The sequence below is a fragment of the Pongo abelii genome, chromosome 5, assembly GCF_028885655.2.
Source record: "Pongo abelii isolate AG06213 chromosome 5, NHGRI_mPonAbe1-v2.0_pri, whole genome shotgun sequence".
Taxonomy (NCBI): Eukaryota; Metazoa; Chordata; class Mammalia; order Primates; family Hominidae; genus Pongo; species Pongo abelii.
Genome location: NC_071990.2, coordinates 119,712,261 through 119,733,543, shown reverse-complemented (window position 1 = coordinate 119,733,543; position 21,283 = coordinate 119,712,261). Strand labels below are relative to the sequence as shown.

The window sequence follows — 21,283 nt, the reverse complement described above, 5'->3', positions numbered from 1 at the left end:
GCCTTTGCTAGGATGATAAATGTTGATGCCCTATCTTTTCTGGAAAGAGAACTCTCTAGAGTCTGGGAGGAGAGGGAGCCCTGTGTTATTGGCTCTGTCAGTCTGGAGTAGAATTTCCATCCCAGTGAGATGTGAGAAGTCAGAGATGGAGTTGAGTTTTGTTTCATTTTTCTCCTCCTAGAATCCTTTTGTGAAGCAGAGTTTTATTTCAAATACCAGTCTCTTACTCTTCTTACTGAGTTTTGGTAGATTTCCTTGAGTAATGTTTCTTCATTTGCTATATGCTCTTAGGACCATTTCCAGAAATTTTAAATTATAACATTCACCAATTTCATTGAGTGGTGGGTCTGTGGAGCTCCTCACACTGTCATGCTAGAAGCAAAACTCCAGGCAGATTGTTTTTAAAGTTTTATCAAGTTACAAGATGATAACTAACTTAAGAAAGGAATTTGAGCTGTACATTGTCTTAGATTCTTAGAAACATTAAAAAAAGGCTCTTTTTTCTATTTCTTATCTCCCTGCCACCAAAATAAACACCCTGCTATACATTTCAGATTTCCTATTAATGGCATCTCTGCCCTTCCATTTGTTCAGTCCAGGTATCCTAGACTTATCCTTGACTCCTCACTTACCTCACATTTGTCAGCAAATTCTACTACCTTGAAAGTATGTCTAGAATCTGACCTCTTCTTGCCTCCTCCATTGCCACCCTGTTCCAAGCTGTCTTCCTTTCTCATCTGGGTTATTTCTTCATGCTTCTACCCTTGCCTGTGCACAGTATACTTTCATTAGGTTAAGTGATCCTTTTGAACAAAAATCAGATTACATCATGTCTCTGCTCAGAACTCTTCAGTGGATCCTCATTTTTTTTTTCCAGAATAAAAATCAAAGTTCTTATACTGATTTCTGAGGCCCTATACAATCTGTTCTGCATGCTGTCTTCCTTCTCTGACTCTTTCTCCTACTATTTTCAGCCATCCTGGCTCTCTTGCTTTTTCTCAAACACAGAAGACACCATCTGTCCCAGAACCTTTGTACTGACAGAAACCCTGGATATCTCTGGGACACAATCTCTCACTTCCTTCAAGCCCTTGCTTACCTGAGATTTCAACCTCCTGACCCTTACTGTGCTCTGTTTGTTCTCCACAGCACTAGTGAAATTCTAATATATGATACTGTGTAACTTGCATATTTATTTTATTTCTTTTGGTCTTTTTCTCCTAGTAAAGTTTCACAAAGGCCAAGAGTTTTGACTGTTTTGTTCACTGATGTATCACTCAATGAACAGAACAGTGTTTGGCAATGATTTTTGCATGAAGGAATGTCCCTGTGAATTTCTTATATGGTATGCATGTTTATGTGTGTATATATGCAGTAAAAATGTTAACATAAATTTTCTTTCAAAATAGTTCCTTTTAAATTGGGTTTGGGGATTATATAGAATCTTAACTAAGGCACACCTGGCACACCTGGTTTTCCCTCATTCAAGCTATTTGTAAATGGGGCATTTCTGGATACTTACGTCAGAACAACAAATGTGCTTAATACCACCGTTCAGCTTCAAACATGATCATTGTAAAGACCTTGTAGGTTAGTACCTTGGCAGAATTTTAAAATGTCATGATTAAACTGAATTTGAGAGCTGTTGTAGGTGTTTGCAAATTAATTTTTAATTTTATTAATCCCCCACATGTCTAGTGAATGATAGTTATTGTGAAATTCACAAGGCTAAACACTCATTTCAGAAAATATGAGATATTTCATTTATGCATTGTAAAGTACTACCAGTTTGAGCAAGTATATTTTAAGAGCTTAAGAGATTTCAAAAAAAATGCTCTGCAAAAAATATTTATAAAATAACACGCACTATTCTTGATAGAATTTTTCTTGTTTTCTTATCTTTTAAACATATCTTAATACAATTTAGGATAGAGAAGTAATTAATGTTTTAGGTGAAATGTTACTGTCAGACAACTATAGCACTCATACCTAGTATTATCCTAGACCAATTTGTGCAGCACTTGGTCCTTTCAGGATAAGCCTATCTGCAATGTCTTTTACCTATTAAAGTGCTTCTTGATAACTACCCTTGAACTCAAGCAACATATGAGAAATCTGATTTTCCTTTTTGTGATAAATGGCACTACTGCCAGACATTTTCAGTTTTTCTGATGGAGAAGATTGCCTGTTTCTGCACTGATTAAAATCAGTCTTACATAGGGACATATTAGTTGGATTTATTAGCTAATTATTAGTCACATTCAACATGACTCTGAATTGGTAAAAATATAAAACTCTTATCATTTAAAGGACTATATTCTGTTACAATATATCATTATTATAATTATTCTGTTATATATAATAATTATATCATGAAAACACCCCTCTTGGGTTTAGTTTTTTTTTTGTTAGAATGTGAGTTTGAGTAGTGTGTCTATGATGCCTTTCTTCTGTAATTCTAATAAACAGTCACAGATCTTGAGAAAATTTAGGTTGAATTCTGGCTTCCAGCCAAATAATCTTGTTAGGCCAGAAAGCATAGATCTTCAGCTAGGTAAATAAATCTCCATGTTCATTTAATCAAATAAGATTTGGTTCAGTCTAATGAAGTTACAAAGGAAATTTTAGTTTTCAATAATACACATATTCAGAGAGCCCCATATTGACTTGGTGCTTTTTTTTTTTTCATTTTTGTGCAATATAAAACAACTTTTCCCTAGAAGGAGAAACACTTGTTATAGAGTTTGATTCATTTCTATCCAACTTCTGAGTTACTAAATGTAATATTTTTTTCAGAGTTTAGCAGACAAATGAAATTTAAAAGCAACAAGTTTGAGTATCTGTTACTGATAAAACTGCTTTATATTTATGGAGTCTTATTTCAACCCATGGTGATAGCTATCTTTTTTTACTCCATCCAAAGATAATGTGAGGAAAATATCTTTATAGTAGATTGTGTGCTATTTAGGTGGTCAGCAAACTGAAGTATTGTCAGAATTGAGACTAAATACAGACCTGAAATAAAATGATACCTCTCTTCTGGTCATATGTTTATTGATTTTGTGGTCTAATAAAAGGAAAATAGTTGATAGAAACACTTAGAATTCACTAATAACTACAGGGTGTATGGCAATTTTTTCTTTTAATATATTGGTGAAAAATAAGACTAACCAAAAACTCAAAATGTCCTTTATGCTGCTTTGGCGTACTCACAATAGTGTCATGTCTAGATAATTTGCAATTTTATAAGGAGTAAGAAGGAGATTAGTTTATCAAATTCCCGTAATAGACCTTTGACCAGAGTTCACAGTATATTCACTGCTTGGATTACTATACACTGAAAGACGGGAGCTATGTTTCAAATGATAGAAAATAGGGATGATATCATGATCTTATTATCTTGCATCTCATTAACCGTAAGCAAAATGTAAAACAAAAATATAGATTTGTTGCTAATACACTCTCTACATATAAAAAGTTAATGAAATAAGAACTGTTTGTAATACCACATTAAGTAGGAACTTCAGATTTGACATGTTTTATACAAATTAAAAACTTCCTTGGTAAAAACTGTAATTTTAAAAAATCCAAATGTATTCTGGGAAACTAGCATTTCTTTTTCTTTTTTATTTGGATTCAGCCACTCTCTAACTGATAGGGATTAGTTTAAAAGTGAAGGCTTCGTCTTCCAAGGGGATAGGGAGGAAAGAAGATTTAAAGTATTCAGAGCCAACATTCCTACTTCTCTCTGTTTGAGATTTTTCTTTACATGTTAACCTGTTTTGCTTTCCAATTTTTTAAAAATTCTAGTCTATGCAAGGAAAGCTTTCTAAAGAGAAACTGACCACTCAAAAGATGATGGAAGAGCTGGAAAAGAAAGAAAGAAACATACAGAGATTAACAAAAGCATTGCTTGAAGTGAGTAGAAGAAATTCAATTTGCTTTGAAAGGATGATTCCCTACCTGTTTAAGCAAATGCGTATTTTATAGATATTAATAGAGCATTTTCAGATTAAAGACATGATTTTGATATGCCTGTTAATTAATTCCATTGTTTCTTACCAAAATTATTATAAAAAGACAAACTTTTATTTATCTTGTGTTTTAGAATACAGTTTCACATAATTATAGCACAGTATATATTTATTATATTTATTAGCTGACATTCATCTATAAAAAAGTTTTTTTCCCATCACCCCAGGCTGTTGAGTTATTCTGAAATACAGTTCCAATTGGAAAGCTAATTAAAGTTACCTTTAATTATCAGTTTTTAGGATAAGAAGGTAGCAGTTTTGGGGATCAGCAATTCAGAGTTGTTGGTTTTTTCTTTTTTTCTTCTTTGATTTTATACTTGTATTTCTTTGTCTCTCACACTGAAGTTTGTGGTTCTTATCAACATTAACATAGATGCTTTCCCCCCTCCAATATGCGAAAAGTAGTTTCAAAGTAATTAAACCACTGTTGCTACTAACAATAAAAACCACAGAGTGAGGTTCAAAGTTACTTTTTAGTTCTTTTTATCCTTGGAATAAATCTCATTATAGAAAAATACAGGCTGGGTGTGGTGGCTCACACCTGTAATCCTAATACTTTGTTTTGGGAACCTGAGGTGGGCAGATCACTTCACCCCAGGAGTTTGAGACCAGCTTAGGCAACGGGACAAAACCCTCTCTCTACAGAAAATGCAAAAATTAGCCAGGCATGATGGTGTTTACCTGTGGTCCCAGATATTCAGGAGGCTGAGGTGGGAGGGTCACCAGAGCCCGAGGAGGTCAAGGCTGCAGTAGTGAGTCATGATTGCACCACTGTACTCCAGCCTGGGTGACAGATTGAGGCCCAAAAAAGAAAAATACATACACAACCAACATGCTTATTACGTGAGAGACTCCTAGAAACTGAGACTGGATTTATGTTTCCTCCCTTGGATATACGCTAAAGCATCAGATGGCACAGAGAAACAATTTCCACTATTTAAATTGTTATTTTTCTATGTGTTTTTTTTTCCGCTGCATATATGTAGTTGAATTTGGTTAATGTGCATATAATATGACTCCATCGTTTTGTTTATAGGCTTGGGGGAGAATGTTAACCTGTATGGCTTTGAGTACCTTTCCTCTGTTCTAACAATCTGATGTTTGTTTTCTTTATCCTTGCAGAACCAAAGACAAACAGATGAGACATGCTCTTTATTGGATCAGGGCCAGGAAGCTGACCAATCTAGGCAGCAGACAGTTCTTTCCAAACGGCCGCTATTTGATTTGACTGTGATTGATCAGCTGTTCAAGGAAATGTCCTGTTGTTTGTTTGACTTGAAAGCATTGTGTAGTATTCTTAATCAGCGTGCTCAGGGCAAGGAGCCTAATCTTTCATTATTACTGGGAATAAGATGTAAGTGTCTGATGACTTGTCCTTCTTTTTTTTTTTCTTTTTTTTTTTTTTGTGTGTTCCAATAAAATTTTATTTACAAAAATAGGCAGTAGGCAGGATCGGGGGTCGGTAGTTTGCTGACCCCTGATCTAAAGATTCCCAACTTAACAAACTAGAAAAAAAAAAAAAAAAAAGCAAATTACACCCAGTGCAAGTAGAAGGATAAGATAAAGAGTGACAACTGATGAAATTAGGAACAGAAAAACAATATACACAGTTAATGAAATCAAAAGATGTCTCTCTGAAACATAAAAACTGATGAACCTCTGCAAGACTAATAATTTAAAAAATACAAATAACTCATGTTAGAGATAAAATAGGGAACACCACTACAGACACCATAGATATTCTAAGGATAAGAAGGGAATATCACAAACAACTTCATGTCCATAGATTCAACAACTTAGATGAAATGGACACTTTCTTTGAAAGACACCAACTGTCAAAGCTCACTTAAAGAGAAACAGAAAACTTGAATATTCCTAAATCTATTAAGGGATAATCAATGTGTATTTAAAATCCTTTCACAAAGAAAGCTCCAAGCCCAGATATCTTCACTGGTTAATCCCACCAAACATTTAATGAAAAGGTGACACCGATTCTATAAAAACTCATCTACAATATAGAAAAGCAGGGAACTCATCCCAACTCATTTCATAATGACAACCTTACTCAGATACCAGAATGAGATAAAGACATTCCAAGAAAAGAAAATAAATCTCCAGACTGATAACCTAGGAAACCTACTAGCCAAATGAGTTCAGGAATATATAAATAAGATAGTACATCATGACCAAGTGTTGTTTGTCCTAGGATTCCAAGACTGGTTCAAAATTCAAAAATGAATCAATGTAATTTATCATATCAACAGACAATTATAAGAAAATCCTTATAATCATCTCGATAGATGCAAAAAATCATTTAACAAGATTTGACACCAATAATAAAAACTTGGCAAACTTGTAATGAAGGAAATTTCTTCAACCTGATGAAGGGCGCCTATGTAAAACACAAATGTTTTTTCCCTAAAACTGGAAACAAGGCAAGGATGTCCTCTCTTACTATTCCTTTCATACTGGAATCATACTAGAGGTCCTACCAGTACAATAAGACAAAAAAAAAAAAAAAAAAAAGAAAAGAAAGAAAGAAAATGAATACATACTGGAAGAGAAGAAATAAAATTATCTCCATTCCTAAATGGTGATTATCCATGTAGAAAATCCCAAAGAATATATTAAAAGCTATTAGAACCAATAAGTAAATTTAACAAGATTGCAGGATACAAGATCAATAAACAGAACTCAATCATTCTTCTACATATGAACAATGAACAACTAGAAATCAAAATATTAAAAAGTACCACTTACAATAACACTCCAAACCATAAACTACTTTTTTTTTTTTTTTTTTTTTTGGGAGATGGAGTCTTTTTTTTTTTTTTTTTTTTTAATATTTCAAGATTTGGTTTGCTAATTTTTTTTTCTTTTTATTATTATTATTATTATTATTATTATTATTATTATTATACTTTAGGCTCTATGGTACATGTGCGCAATGTGCAGGTAAGTTACATATGTATACATGTGCCATGCTGGTGCGCTGCACCCACCAACTCGTCATCTAGCATTAGGTATATCTCCCAGTGCTATCCCTCCCCCCTCCCCCCACCCCACAACAGTCCCCGAAGTGTGATGTTCCCCTTCCTGTGTCCATGTGTTCTCATTGTTCAATTCCCACCTATGAGTGAGAATATGCAGTGTTTGGTTTTTTGTTCTTGTGATAGTTTACTGAGAATGATGATTTCCAATTTCATCCATGTCCCTACAAAGGACGTGAACTCATCATTTTTTATGGCTGCATAGTATTCCATGGTGTATATGTGCCACATTTTCTTAATCCAGTCTATCATTGTTGGACATTTGGGTTGGTTCCAAGTCTTTGCTATTGTGAATAATGCCGCAATAAACATACATGTGCCTGTGTCTTTACAGCAGCATGATTTATAGTCCTTTGGGTATATACCCAGTAATGGGATGGCTGGGTCAAATGGAATTTCTAGTTCTAGATCCCTGAGGAATCGCCACACTGACTTCCACAAGGGTTGAACTAGTTTACAGTCCCACCAACAGTGTAAAAGTGTTCCTATTTCTCCACATCCTCTCCAGCACCTGTTGTTTCCTGACTTTTTGATGATTGCCATTCTAACTGGTGTGAGATGGTATCTCATTGTGGTTTTGATTTGCATTTCTCTGATGGCCAGTGATGGTGACCATTTTTTCATGTGTTTTTTGGCTGCATAAATGTCTTCTTTTGAGAAGTGTCTGTTCATGTCCTTTGCCCACTTTTTGATGGGGTTGTTTGTTTTTTTCTTGCAAATTTGTTGGAGTTCATTGTAGATTCTGGATATTAGCCCTTTGTCAGATGAGTAGGTTGCGAAAATTTTCTCCCATTTTGTAGGTTGCCTCTTCACTCTGATGGTAGTTTCCTTTGCTGTGCAGAAGCTCTTGAGTTTAATTAGATCCCATTTGTCAATTTTGGCTTTTGTTGCCATTGCTTTTGGTGTTTTAGACATGAAGTCCTTGCCCATGCCTATGTCCTGAATGGTATTGCCTAGGTTTTCTTCTAGGGTTTTTATGGTTTTAGGTCTAACATTTAAGTCTTTAATCCATCTTGAATTGATTTTTGTATAAGGTGTAAGGAAGGGATCCAGTTGCAGCTTTCTACATATGGCTAGCCAGTTTTCCCAGCACCATTTATTAAATAGGGAATCCTTTCCCCATTTCTTGTTTTTGTCAGGTTTGTCAAAGATCAGATAGTTGTAGATATGTGGCATTATTTCTGACGGCTCTGTTCTGTTCCATTGATCTATATCTCTGTTTTGGTACCAGTACCATGCTGTTTTGGTTACTGTAGCCTTGTAGTATAGTTTAAAGTCAGGTAGCGTGATGCCTCCAGCTTTGTTCTTTTGGCTTAGGATTGACTTGGTGATGCAGGCTCTTTTTTGGTTCCATATGAACTTTAAAGTAGTTTTTTCCAATTCTGTGAAGAAAGTCATTGGTAACTTGATGGGGATGGCATTGAATCTGTAAATTACCTTGGGCAGTATGGCCATTTTCATGATATTGATTCTTCCTACCCATGAGCATGGAATGTTCTTCCATTTGTTTGTATCCTCTTTTATTTCCTTGAGCAGTGGTTTGTAGTTCTCTTTGAAGAGGTCCTTCACATCCCTTGTAAGTTGGATTCCTAGGTATTTTATTCTCTTTGAAGCAGTTGTGAATGGGAGTTCACTCATGATTTGGCTCTCTGTTTGTCTGTTATTGATGTATAAGAATGCTTGTGATTTTTGTACATTGATTTTGTATCCTGAGACTTTGCTGAAGTTGCTTATCAGCTTAAGGAGATTTTGGGCTGAGACAATGGGGTTTTCTAGATATACAATCATGTCATCTGCAAACAGGGACAATCTGACTTCCTCTTTTCCTAATTGAATACCCTTGATTTCCTTCTCTTGCCTAATTGCCCTGGCCAGAACTTCCAACACTATGTTGAATAGAAGTGGTGAGAGAGGGCATCCCTGTCTTGTGCCAGTTTTCAAAGGGAATGCTTCCAGTTTTTGCCCATTCAGTATGATATTGGCTGTGGGTTTGTCATAAATAGCTCTTATTATTTTGAGATACGACCCATCAATACCTAATTTATTGAGAGTTTTTAGCATGAAGGGTTGTTGAATTTTGTCAAAGGCCTTTTCTGCATCTATTGAGATAATCATGTGGTTTTTGTCTTTGGTTCTGTTTATATGCTGGATTACATTTATTGATTTGCGTATATTGAACCAGCCTTGCATCCCAGGGATGAAGCCCACTTGATCATGGTGGATAAGCTTTTTGATGTGCTGCTAGATTCTGTTTGCCAGCATTTTATTGAGGATTTTTGCATCAATGTTCATCAAGGATATTGGTCTAAAATTCTCTTTTTTTGTTGTGTCTCTGCCAGGCTTTGGTATCAGGACGATGCTGGCCTCATAAAATGAGTTAGGGAGGATTCCCTCTTTTTCTATTGATTGGAATAGTTTCAGAAGGAATGGTACCAGCTCCTCCTTGTACCTCTGGTAGAATTCGGCTGTGAACCCATCTGGTCCTGGACTTTTTTTGGTTGGTAAGCTATTGATTCTTGCCACAATTTCAGCTCCTGTTATTGGTCTATTCAGAGATTCAACTTCTTCCTGGTTTAGTCTTGGGAGGGTGTATGTGTTGAGGAATTTATCCATTTCTTCTAGATTTTCTAGTTTATTTGCGTAGAGGTGTTTGTAATATTCTCTGATGGTAGTTTGTATTTCTGTGGGATCGGTGGTGATATCCCCTTTATCATTTTTTATTGCATCTATTTGATTCTTCTCTCTTTTTTTCTTTATTAATCTTGCTAGCAGTCTATCAATTTTGTTGATCCTTTCAAAAAACCAGCTCCTGGATTCATTTATTTTTTGAAGGGTTTTTTGTGTCTCTATTTCCTTCAGTTCTGCTCTGATTTTAGTTATTTCTTGCCTTCTGCTAGCTTTTGAATGTGTTTGCTCTTGCTTTTCTAGTTCTTTTAATTGTGATGTTAGGGTGTCAATTTTGGATCTTTCCTGCTTTCTCTTGTGGGCATTTAGTGCTATAAATTTCCCTCTACACACTGCTTTGAATGCATCCCAGAGATTCTGGTATGTTGTGTCTTGGTTCTCGTTGGTTTCAAACAACATCTTTATTTCTGCCTTCATTTCATTATGTACCCTGTAGTCATTCAGGAGCAGGTTGTTCAGTTTCCACGTAGTTGAGCGGTTTTGAGTGAGATTCTTAATCCTGAGTTCTAGCTTGATTGCACTGTGATCTGAGAGATAGTTTGTTATAATTTCTGTTCTTTTACATTTATTAAGGAGAGCTTTACTTCCAAGTATGTGGTCAATTTTGGAATAGGTGTGGTGTGGTGCTGAAAAAAATGTATATTCTGTTGATTTGGGGTGGAGAGTTCTGTAGATGTCTATTAGGTCTGCTTGGTGCAGAGCTGAGTTCAATTCCTGGGTATCCTTGTTGATTTTCTGTTTCGTTGATCTGTCTAATGTTGACAGTGGGGTGTTAAAGTCTCCCATTATTAATGTGTGGGAGTCTAAGTCTCTTTGTAGGTCACTCAGGACTTGCTTTATGAATCTAGGTGCTCCTGTATTGGGTGCATATATATTTAGGATAGTTAGCTCTTCTTGTTGAATTGATCTCTTTACCATTATGTAATGGCCTTCTTTGTCTCTTTTGATCTTTGTTGGTTTAAAGTCTGTTTTATCAGAGACTAGGATTGCAACCCCTGCCTTTTTTTGTTTTCCATTTGCTTAGTAGATCTTCCTCCATCCTTTTATTTTGAGCCTATGTGTGTCTCTGCACGTGAGATGGGTTTCCTAAATACAGCACACTGATGGGTCTTGAGTCTTTATCCAATTTGCCAGTCTGTGTCTTTTAATTGGAGCATTTAGTCCATTTACATTTAAAGTTAATATTGTTATGTGTGAATCTGATCCTGTCATTATGATGTTAGCTGGTTATTTTGCTCGTTAGTTGATGCAGTCTCTTCCTAGTCTCGATGGTCTTTACATTTCGGTATGATTTTGCAGTGGCTGGTACCGGTTGTACCTTTCCATGTTTAGCGCTTCCTTCAGGAGCTCTTTTAGGGCAGGCCTGGTGGTGACAAAATCTCTCAGCATTTGCTTGTCTGTAAAGTATTTTATTTCTCTTTCACTTATGAAGCTTAGTTTGGCTGGATATGAAATTCTGGTTTGAAAATTCTTTTGTTTAAGAATGTTGAATATTGGCCCCCACTCTCTTCTGGCTTGTAGGGTTTCTGCCAAGAGATCCGCTGTTAGTCTGATGGGCTTCCCTTTGATGGTACCCCGACCTTTCTCTCTAGCTGCCCTTAACATTTTTTCCTTCATTTCAACTTTGGTGAATCTGACAATTATGTGTCTTGGAGTTGCTCTTCTCAAGGAGTATCTTTGTGGCGTTCTCTGTATTTCCTGAATCTGAATGTTGGCCTGCCTTGCTAGATTGGGAAAGTTCTCCTGGATAATATCCTGCAGAGTATTTTCCAACTTGTTTCCATACTCCCCGTCACTTTCAGGTACACCAATCAGACGTAGATTTGGTCTTTTCACATAGTCCCACATTTCTTGGAGGCTTTGCTCATTTCTTTTTATTCTTTTTTCTCTAAACTTCCCTTCTCGCTTCATTTCATTCATTTCATCTTCCAGGGCTGATACCCTTTCTTCCATTTGATCGCATCGGCTCCTGAGGCTTCTGCATTCTTCACGTAGTTCTCGAGCCTTGGTTTTCAGCTCCATCAGCTCCTTTAAGCACTTCTCTGTATTGGTTATTCTAGTTATACATTCTTCTAAATTTTTTTCGAAGTTTTCAACCTCTTTGCCTTTGGTTTGAATATCCTCCCATAGCTCGGAGTAATTTGATCGTCTGAAGCCTTCTTCTCTCAGCTCGTCAAAGTCATTCTCCGTCCAGCTTTGTTCCGTTGCTGGTGAGGAACTGTGTTCCTTTGGAGGAGGAGAGGTACTCTGCTTTTTAGAGTTTCCAGTTTTTCTGCTCTGTTTTTTCCCCATCTTTGTGGTTTTATCTACTTTTGGTCTTTGATGATGGTGATGTACAGATGGGTTTTTGGTGTGGATGTCCTTTCTGTTAGTTTTCCTTCTAACAGACAGGACCCTCAGCTGCAGGTCTGTTGGAGTACCTGGCCGGCCGTGTGAGGTGTCAGTCTGCCCCTGCTGGGGGGTGCCTCCCAGTTAGGCTGCTCGGGGGTCAGGGGTCAGGGACCCACTTGAGGAGGCAGTCAGCCTGTTCTCAGATCTCCAGTTGCGTGCTGGGAGAACCACTGCTCTCCTCAAAGCTCAGATGGAAATGCAGAAATCACCCGTCTTCTGCGTCGCTCGCGCTGGGAGCTGTAGACCGGAGCTGTTCCTATTCGGCCATCTTGGCTCCTCCCCCCGACTTGTCCTTATTTTGTGGCAATTAGAAACCTGTCTTCATGAATCAGGAACTTCTGACTGCCTTTTCTGTGTTTATTTTTGTAATCTCTTTTCCTACTTAGAATCAGTCTGTGGGTTTATGTATACCTGTTATTACTTCATTGCAAGAAGTGAGTGGGGTTATAGCTGACGTTAACTGCCACTTGGTAGAATGCCTGGTGATGTTTCCTATGTTGAATCTGTAAATATGTGAATAGAGTGGTAGTTAGGTGTGACTTCCCATTTACTCTTCCAAAAATAATGATTCCTTCTATTTGCTTTCATGTATTAGTTGCATAGATTAAGTGACCCAGCCATATTGTCCACTGGTAAAATATTTGAGAAATATTTTGCTTTCCAGTGCAGTGTATGTTCTATGGCAGCTGCTTCACGTGAGTGCCACTGATTTCACATGAGCCAGTTTTCACAGCCTACAGATCTGTTGCCTTTGTCATGCGTACCTGCTGGCTTAATGTGACACCCATTCACTCTTGGCCTCAATTCTATCTTCCTCCACACATAATTGTGAGAGCTGCCACAGTAATAATCCTAGTGTCCCTTCCTTTCTGTGCTACTTTTGCAGAAACACTCATCTCTGTACGTGATTCCAAATCAGGATGTTAGTTGCTTTTTAATAGAGAAGAAATGAACTTGGAAGGAAATAGGAATGGAGTAAGACCATATAATAAGGTTTATGAGCCAACATGTATATTTAGTAGCTGCCTAATATTATGGTTAATAATACTGGTTTTGTTTCTAGTTTCATCAAAAAATTCCACCATTTTGCATCATAATAGTTATTTTGGCAAATCAAATAATGCTCTTGACCAAAGTATATCACTTGTTAAATGAAACATTATCTGTGCTCAACTATGTCCCTTTCATTTCATAGACACTTGTACACATACACAAATGTGGATATGGAAAAAACACATAATGTTTAAATATATTCACTTACGGAGTAAACATTTATCAGATGCCTTCTATGGTCCAGACACTAAGTAGGTGCTGGTAATGCAGATAACCTGAACACAGTCCTTGCCCACACATTAACCAAATTATTAGAGCATTCTGATAGGTGCTATAGTTGAGATGTGGACAAAGGACAGTGGGAACACAAGAGGAAAAAAACAACTAAATCTACGTGGGAAGGGCTGTGGCGATTCCACAGAGTACTTGGTGTTCAGTGTCGCTCTTAGAGGAGGAAGAGGAGAAGTTTGCCAGGTGAACATGGAGTGCTTTAATATCTCTTGGGAGCAAAAAGCAAAGCTCACACACAAAGGGAACTCACTTTCTCCACGATTTTAGAGTTGGTCACCCTTTTAATTACTTTAGAGTCTCCTACATTTTCACTGTCATAAGGTAGCATTTGTTAAGTTTTTCAGTAATAGAGTAGTAGAGCTATCCTAATGCGAATCTTACCACCCCCACCTCCCAATACTCCTTCTAGTCTTTAAAGTTTGACCCCAGAATCCTTACCTTATATTTGGCATTGTGAAAGTTTTACCAGCCAGTTGATTTGTGAAAAACCAGTCGCTTCATGGCTCCATTTACTCACCCTGTCCTTCTGAAAACTGTGCACTACCTTGGTTTCCATGACATCATTCTTTAGGTTCTGCTTCTGCCTTTATGACTGCTCAGTCTCTGTCTTCTGTGGACTTCTCTGCCACTTAATTATTTGTATCCCCAGAAGCCTTTTGTTACTGGTTTTGTGTTTGTTTCTTTTTATTCAGTACTTTATCTGAGTGATCTTATCCACTCCTGTTTTTTCTGTTACTGCCATACCTTTCACCTAGGCATTTATCTCCTTTACCCAGACATTTATCTCCTCTGGGCTCCAGATTATATTCCCATATATATTAGAATTGGCTGTTTCAAATGCATCACAGACTCTACACATTCAAAACCAGAACACATTTTCCTTCCCTCCCTGAACCTGTTCCTCTTCTCAGTGAGTAACACCACCATTCACCTGTCACTTGAACCCAGATTTTATTCTCCACTCTGCTTTTTCCTTCATCTGGCGCCTGTGCCCAATCCCTGCCCGTCACTCAAGTTGATGATGATTGAGTGCTATCAGTTCTGTCATCTGCTCACTATGTCTAACATTCCTGCCCTTCTATCTCCATTGCACTGTTGCCTTACTTTAAGTTTTCATAACCCGCCACCTATACTGGTCTCTCTGACAACCATCTTTCTCACCCCCTCCCCCTAATCCATTTTACATTGTTGCCCCACAGATCTGTCTAAACTATGAACCTGGTTTCCTAATGCTTACACTGCTCTGTGGTCAAGATAGGTAGCTACTACCTACCTCTATAGCCTTATTTCTTGGTACTCTCCTTTGTCACAGTTTGTACTCTACCATTTTAGAGCTAGATACTGATTTTCTTGAGGTTTCTCAAATTCTATCATACTGTTTCGCTTTCTGACTCCACTTTTCATTTTGCAGTTTGGCCCACCCAGTGAACAAGCAACTGTTGCCTCTCCAGTTAGGACTAGTTGTTTGTTTGTTTATGCCACTGCAACTTGTGTATAGTAGTAGGTTACCCACAGTACCTCACTGTGTTCATTTGTTTATGAAATTGTATGTAAAGCATCGAGAACAAGCCACTGTGTCTGTTCCTTTTCTGACTTCAACATCTAACATAGTTCCTATATCATGGCAGATGTTGAGTTAACATTTGTTAAAATAACAGTCACTCACTGACTCATGCTTACAATAAACTACTATGAAGGTATAAGGAGAGGTTTCTTTTGTAATCACTGGCTCTGCCTGATTTTATGTTGAGATATGCTTACAAAGAGAAGAACTGAAGTAAATAACTAAAAGCTGGCTGACTCAAGGCCCTCAGTTATTCAGCCATTAGGCAACCAGCTATCAGCCTGATTCAATTGTTTGGGATTGTAGGGTCCCAGGTTTCACTCTTCCTCTCCCTCTCCCTCTCCCTCTCCCTCTCTGTCTCTCTCATTTTCTCTCCCTGCTCTCCCTCTGTGTGTGTGTGTGACACTTACTATGTATTTGAAAATTAATATTTTCATGGCAGTAAACCCACTTTGCAGTCATAAATACGTAAGATACCACCTCTTACTACGCAAATGGTCTTCAGATTTTGCCAAATGGGAAAAACTGAGTGCTCTAGTTGAGCTTGAAGAGAGACATTAGAGTATGCTTTTTTTCACTTTTGGAATATTGTTACCCATTAAACATGCTGAATTTGTGTGTATCACTATGTGCATTTAATTCATTTTAATTTGTGAAATTTATAAAGGACCAAGTGGATAAGATCTGTTTTATATTGAATGATGCATGATTTAAACATAACTTGAACCTGAGCTTCACTGGTATTCAGTGTGTAGCATTGTATTTCCATGATGATTAAGGTGAAAAATTCTAAAATGTCTTTGTTCAAAAAAATGTGAGATATTCTTTGTATGTTTTATTTACACAGCAATGAACTGTTCAGCTGAAGAGACTGAGAATGACCACAGCACAGAAACACTCACTAAAAAGCTGTCAGATGTGTGCCAGTTACGAAGAGACATTGATGAATTAAGGACTACAATATCAGACCGCTATGCTCAGGACATGGGAGACAACTGCATTACTCAGTGATCAAGTGTTAGTCCCACAGCAATAATGACCCGTTGTTTAAATGCTGCTGTGTTATGGAGCCATAATGGAAGGTTGCAAGTGACATGACTTGCACTTAGGGATTTTTTTCCTGTGGATTTGTTTTGTTGAAGGGGAGAAGGGAAGTGAAGAGATTTTGAAGGGGCTTATCTAATCAGGCAAAAAGAAAGAAAATCAAATCACCTTTGGAAAATATGATAAAATCTACAAGAAAAAAAAATGTCTATATTCTCAAACTACTGATTGTAGGACCAAGCTGTGAAGAGTACCCTTCACATGAAGGAGTAGGATTCCTTTTAATCCTATAGCTTTGTGTGTTTGTGTGTGCATGTATGTGTGTTGTGTGTGTGTGCACATGCTTTATTCACAAATTTATAAGGGTTTCTAGGGTCAGAGCAGAGCTTCTCAGAAAGGCACACGCTGTTTATTCTTATATTTCTTTCATATAGAAGCTTGTGTTGTACTTTGGGATTTTCAGTGGCTGGCTGAACAAGAGTTCAAACAGCAGGCAAGTGTTGTAATGGTAGTACAGCAGGCAAAACCATTTATATTTTGAACACTTACTGCACTGATAGGATGTTTTGTGGTTGAGCTGATTTTAGTACTGTAGATAGGCCAGCTGTTTTTCCAGAGTGATTGTGGATTTCCCAAGAGGTGTGAAATTTTGACGTGATGCTCTTTTTCCTTAGCATTGTAATGTATGTGTTACAAGAAAGGTTAACATAACTTGAACTAATTTTAACATGTTCCTTACTATTTACAATTTTTTATTCATATGTTTTATATATATGCATATATAAATGTAAACAAAGCCATATATAATTAATAAAGGCATTGGATCATTATTATAAAAGAAAGATTAACAAAGTTACCCTGGAACAATAGCTTACTTATCCAAATCTCAACATTTACATTTTAACAGTTTTGTATGTTTCAAAGTTGAAACTACTGTAAGAGAAAGCCAATACTATTTATATCTGAATCAACATTAGCATAAACATTTTTTAATTGAGATTGTATTTTAATTCCTTTTATTAGATAAAGTACGTTAACAGAGTTTTTCACAGGATGTGAACTTGGCGAGGTTAGTTCTTAATCTGAATTACAGGGTATTACTATGAAATGCAGTTGATTTTGCAGTAGACATACAGTCATTTAAACTTCCAAATGAGTGTTGTCCATGTTTCTGTTGGTATTTTGGAAGGATTATACATTTTATTGCCCTCAGCATCGATTATGTTCTTTTGAATATACTTAGTTTTGGCGAAAGCCTTGTCCTTTGTAAGTTGGTTTGATCTTGTGATGCAACCAAGTCTCATTTAGGTCAAGACTAAATAAGAGATGGAGGGGTAGAGGGTGTGACTCAAGCAGGATAATATTGATTTGAAAAAGAGCATATCACATGCCTGTTTTCTTGCCAGATAAAGGGCATAGCACATGCCTGTTTTCTTATATACTAGAATAAAGGCTCTCCTAGGAAAGATTTTTCTTAAATATTTAACAGTGAAAATGTGAGACAAGGTCTTCAAGGAGACTACCCAGGAAGATACACAGTTTAAAATGTTGGCTATACAGCTCTCAATAGATTATTTTATAGTTATAGTTGAATAATCAGCTATAATACACTGTAAAGAAATCAGATTTTCCTTCTGCTCGATGTCTGAGTCCTTCCTGCTCTTCTTACTTCTGAGAATCTGGGCACTAAGAAATCAGTAAGTACATTGTAGTGCTTCTGCATCGCAGAGTCCTTAACCTAAGGAGAGTCTTAGTCACTGGTAAGAACTTGGCTTTCTAATTATATTCACTTGGTTTTTTAACATTAGTAGCTTGAAGATAATCAAGGTATAGTAAATTTCCACCAAAAATGTGATGCAAAGAATTCTGCCTTGGTCCTTTATGGTAAAGCAGATAATAACGTCTAAAATAGATCAGCCACAAGTGCAGCAAACATTTTTTACATTCTCTTTGAATAGAATCCCAACCACCCTCCCCCATGATTTTGGAAATAAAGGCTTCCTAAAATAATAGAACAAATTGGCAAACAATCACTAATTGGACCAGTAGATTCTTACCTAAATATCTCTCTTAGATTTTTAGTGTATGTTTTGGGATTTTATGGTTTTTTTTTTTTTTTTTTTTAAGCAGACGTTACAGTTTGTTTTAATCTACTATACATTTTTGTTTTTTTGGCTTAGTTGGGGATAAAATAATTTATTTGTAAGTTAGCTTTCTAAAACTTACAGAAAGTAATTTAATTCACATATCTTAAAAATAAAATTCTAAAGTTAAAAAATTTCTGACTTAGTAGGAAGTTAACAAAACTACTGCTGATGCATTTCAGTTTCCAAAATCTGTACCCCCCCCCATAAAAAAGGGAGGTAAGATGTGCTAGTTTAAGTAGTTAGCTGAATTATAGATTGATCTTCTTAAAATCTGGAGTTTGTAAAGGGGCCTACATAAACAGTAGATAGACTTGGAGGGATTTTGTGGGGGAATTGAAACTAATAGTATTCTATTCTATCTTGTTTGTCAGTATTTACTTTTTGATTTTTATTTTTCAGAAAATTTTCCTTTCCCAGGACACCCTCTTGTATTAGAATATCCTCTTCTGTATCACATTGAAAACAGATTTTACTGTTAGACCAAATAAGATGGGCAAATAGCAACACTAGAGCATCTCACCCAGTTTGAACTAGGATGTTCATGGAAGTTATGACACCAATATATTCCTGAAATGAAAATTAACCTAAATTTTAAAGTGAATCTACTTGAAAATTTCCTTAGATAATGAAACCTCGTTTTAATTGTGCTTTTTGTGAATCCAACACTTGTTTGCTTAGAAAGTATCTTATCCAGTATTAATATTTTGTTCTTTTGGGTTTTAAAGTTGAGCTTATTCGGCCTCAATCACATTACAGCAAGGATAAAGTAACAGTTGACTCAGTGAAAGACCCAAATTGCCTGTACAGATAAAATTCACTGAATCAAAGGCACAATAGCTATCTTTTCACTTGAACTCAGAAAAGTAAGATGACTTAATTTGAACTATTAATTTTCAGTGGCCTCTAATTAAATAAAAACAAAAAATCACAAATACTGGCTAGGTAAGATATTCCTGAGGTCATTTTAAAAGAAGTGTGGCACCTAGGATTCAATATTTAATGCTAACAGTATTATATTTTAGTGAAATTTATTTTGGTGGTGACAGTTTATTAAACCTAATTAGACTTCTTTCAATAGCTTGTTGTAGAGACAATCTCAAGGGCTGGAAAGTGTTGCTAAAATGAATATCATACATTTCTGATATACTAAGGAGTTTATAAAGTAATTCTTTCATAGTGCAAGAATTACTAATTTCTTAGAGGATATTTTTAAAGGAGCTAGTTAATTGGGAAAATGTTCTTTAAATATCAGTAATAGTTAAGTAACATAGTAGCTAAGAACATGGACTATATTTTTACAGCATAGTTCAGCTTAGGTACCCCTTTAGTTTGGATTATTGGCATTCTCTTACGTAGGAATTATATCATTGTAGATATGTAATTATGGTAATAAGCAATTTTCATAACCATGCTCACTCAGACTATATCATTTGAAACTGCCAGTGGCTGTAATTCTCCAAGCCAAAGTTAATTCATTTTGTTTCCATTTTTGACAATTCACTGTTCACAAAACAACAGAAACAATTTCCTATTTGGTATAAAGAGCAAAATTTCCAACTTTGCCCTAAAATGCCATGGGTGGCATATTGCCATATATTATATCATACATTTAATCATGTATGGGAAAGATTTTTAATTTTTTTTCTTATTTAAAAAAGTGCTAAATATAAGAATATAGTTTTAAATCAACAAGTCTAATAACACTATTGCAGCTGTACACAGAACCTTTTGTGCCTTTTTGCCTGCAGTAAGCATTTATTTCTATTTTACATGAGTTCTAAGAATGTTGATGATTATTGCACCTTGTTCTTCTGTATATAAACTTGATCAAGGATTTTTTTTTTTTTTTTAAAAGCAAGGAGCCGTTTTTTATTACTAGGTGGATACCTTAGTAAACATGAGAGGAATTATCAGATAGATGTCTTTGGAGCCCAGCCTTCCCTATGTAGTGTGCTGGAAACTCCTTTAGATTGTATTCATTGATGTGTATGTATATGTACATATATGTATAAATAAATACGTAAACATAAAACTTCGCATTGTTGTGATGACAAGTAGTAAGGTGCTAGGTGGTTACATTAAAAAGCACAGCACAGTGTATAATCAGTCACTATGACTGGTGGTTTTGTAAACTGGGTTCAGTTTTTGAACCACCCAGAATACCTCATGTGTAAATACAGTGTTCATGACTTAATTGAAATACAGTTATTGTTAAAAAAAAAAAAAAAGAATGTGAAGCCACTGGTTGGCTTATGCCTTGTGATCTATCATTCTTGCCTCTTTTTTTGTAAAGGGGTTTTTTTTGTTGTTGTTGTTCTGTTTTTTTAATAGGGTTTACAGCTAGAATTTTGAATGCCAAAGTTCTATTTATTAAATTAGGAAAAAAGTTTTCAATGTTAATGGCTAGTATTTTTCCACTGGACTATTGTTTGTTGATGTTGGAATTTGTATTTACAGAGAAATAAATTTTTTATAAAAAGATTTATGTCTTCTAAGAGCCTAATGTTAATATAAGAATGTATTTGTACTTTCAGACTCTCTATTCTGAATCCTCAATGACAAGAATATGCTCTCTTGACTTTTAGGTTAAAGCTTTGTATAAATGCACAAGAGAATCTTTGACTAAAACATGGAGACTTCTGCCTTCTATCTTATAATTTCTTTCCAATTACAAAAAAGCTTTTTCTCAGGGCCTTCTCATAAAGGGTACTGAGATTTTCTGATGGCAGTTACCGTAACATAGGAAATCATGCCTGTGTCCATTTCAGTTAATAGCACAGTGTCTCCTTTCTTTCTAAAATCCCTATTTAAACCAGGAGTCTTCTTTCTAGTTTTCCAACAGACAGAATCTGACTTCAGTATTCTATGTTGCTGAAAGTTTCGGTTGGCAAGTTAAATCTTTTATTTTCCACCCTCTAATCAAAGGTTAAAAATGTACTAAGACATATGCAAATAAAGCCTACAGGGGCCCTGACATCTCAGCTTTGGTGGTTTGCCAGTCTAGTCTCAAAAGTGCCCTGCGGA

The 21,283-nt window shown here is 36.1% G+C and overlaps 1 protein-coding gene across 6 annotated transcripts in view; it reads left to right on the top strand.

Annotated features, from left to right (window-relative positions):
• CEP85L (centrosomal protein 85 like) overlaps positions 1-20,512 on the top strand; it is a 224,191-nt gene extending 203,679 nt beyond the window's left edge. For all 6 annotated transcript variants that reach the window (XM_054558783.2, XM_054558784.2, XM_054558787.2 and 3 more), the window contains 3 exons: positions 3,811-3,918; positions 5,157-5,388; positions 15,916-20,512. In XM_054558783.2, coding sequence (XP_054414758.2) covers positions 3,811-3,918; positions 5,157-5,388; positions 15,916-16,079 — 504 coding nt within the window. In that variant the 3' untranslated portion in view covers positions 16,080-20,512. The remainder of the gene's footprint in view (positions 1-3,810; positions 3,919-5,156; positions 5,389-15,915) is intronic.
• The last annotated feature ends 771 nt before the right edge of the window (positions 20,513-21,283 follow it).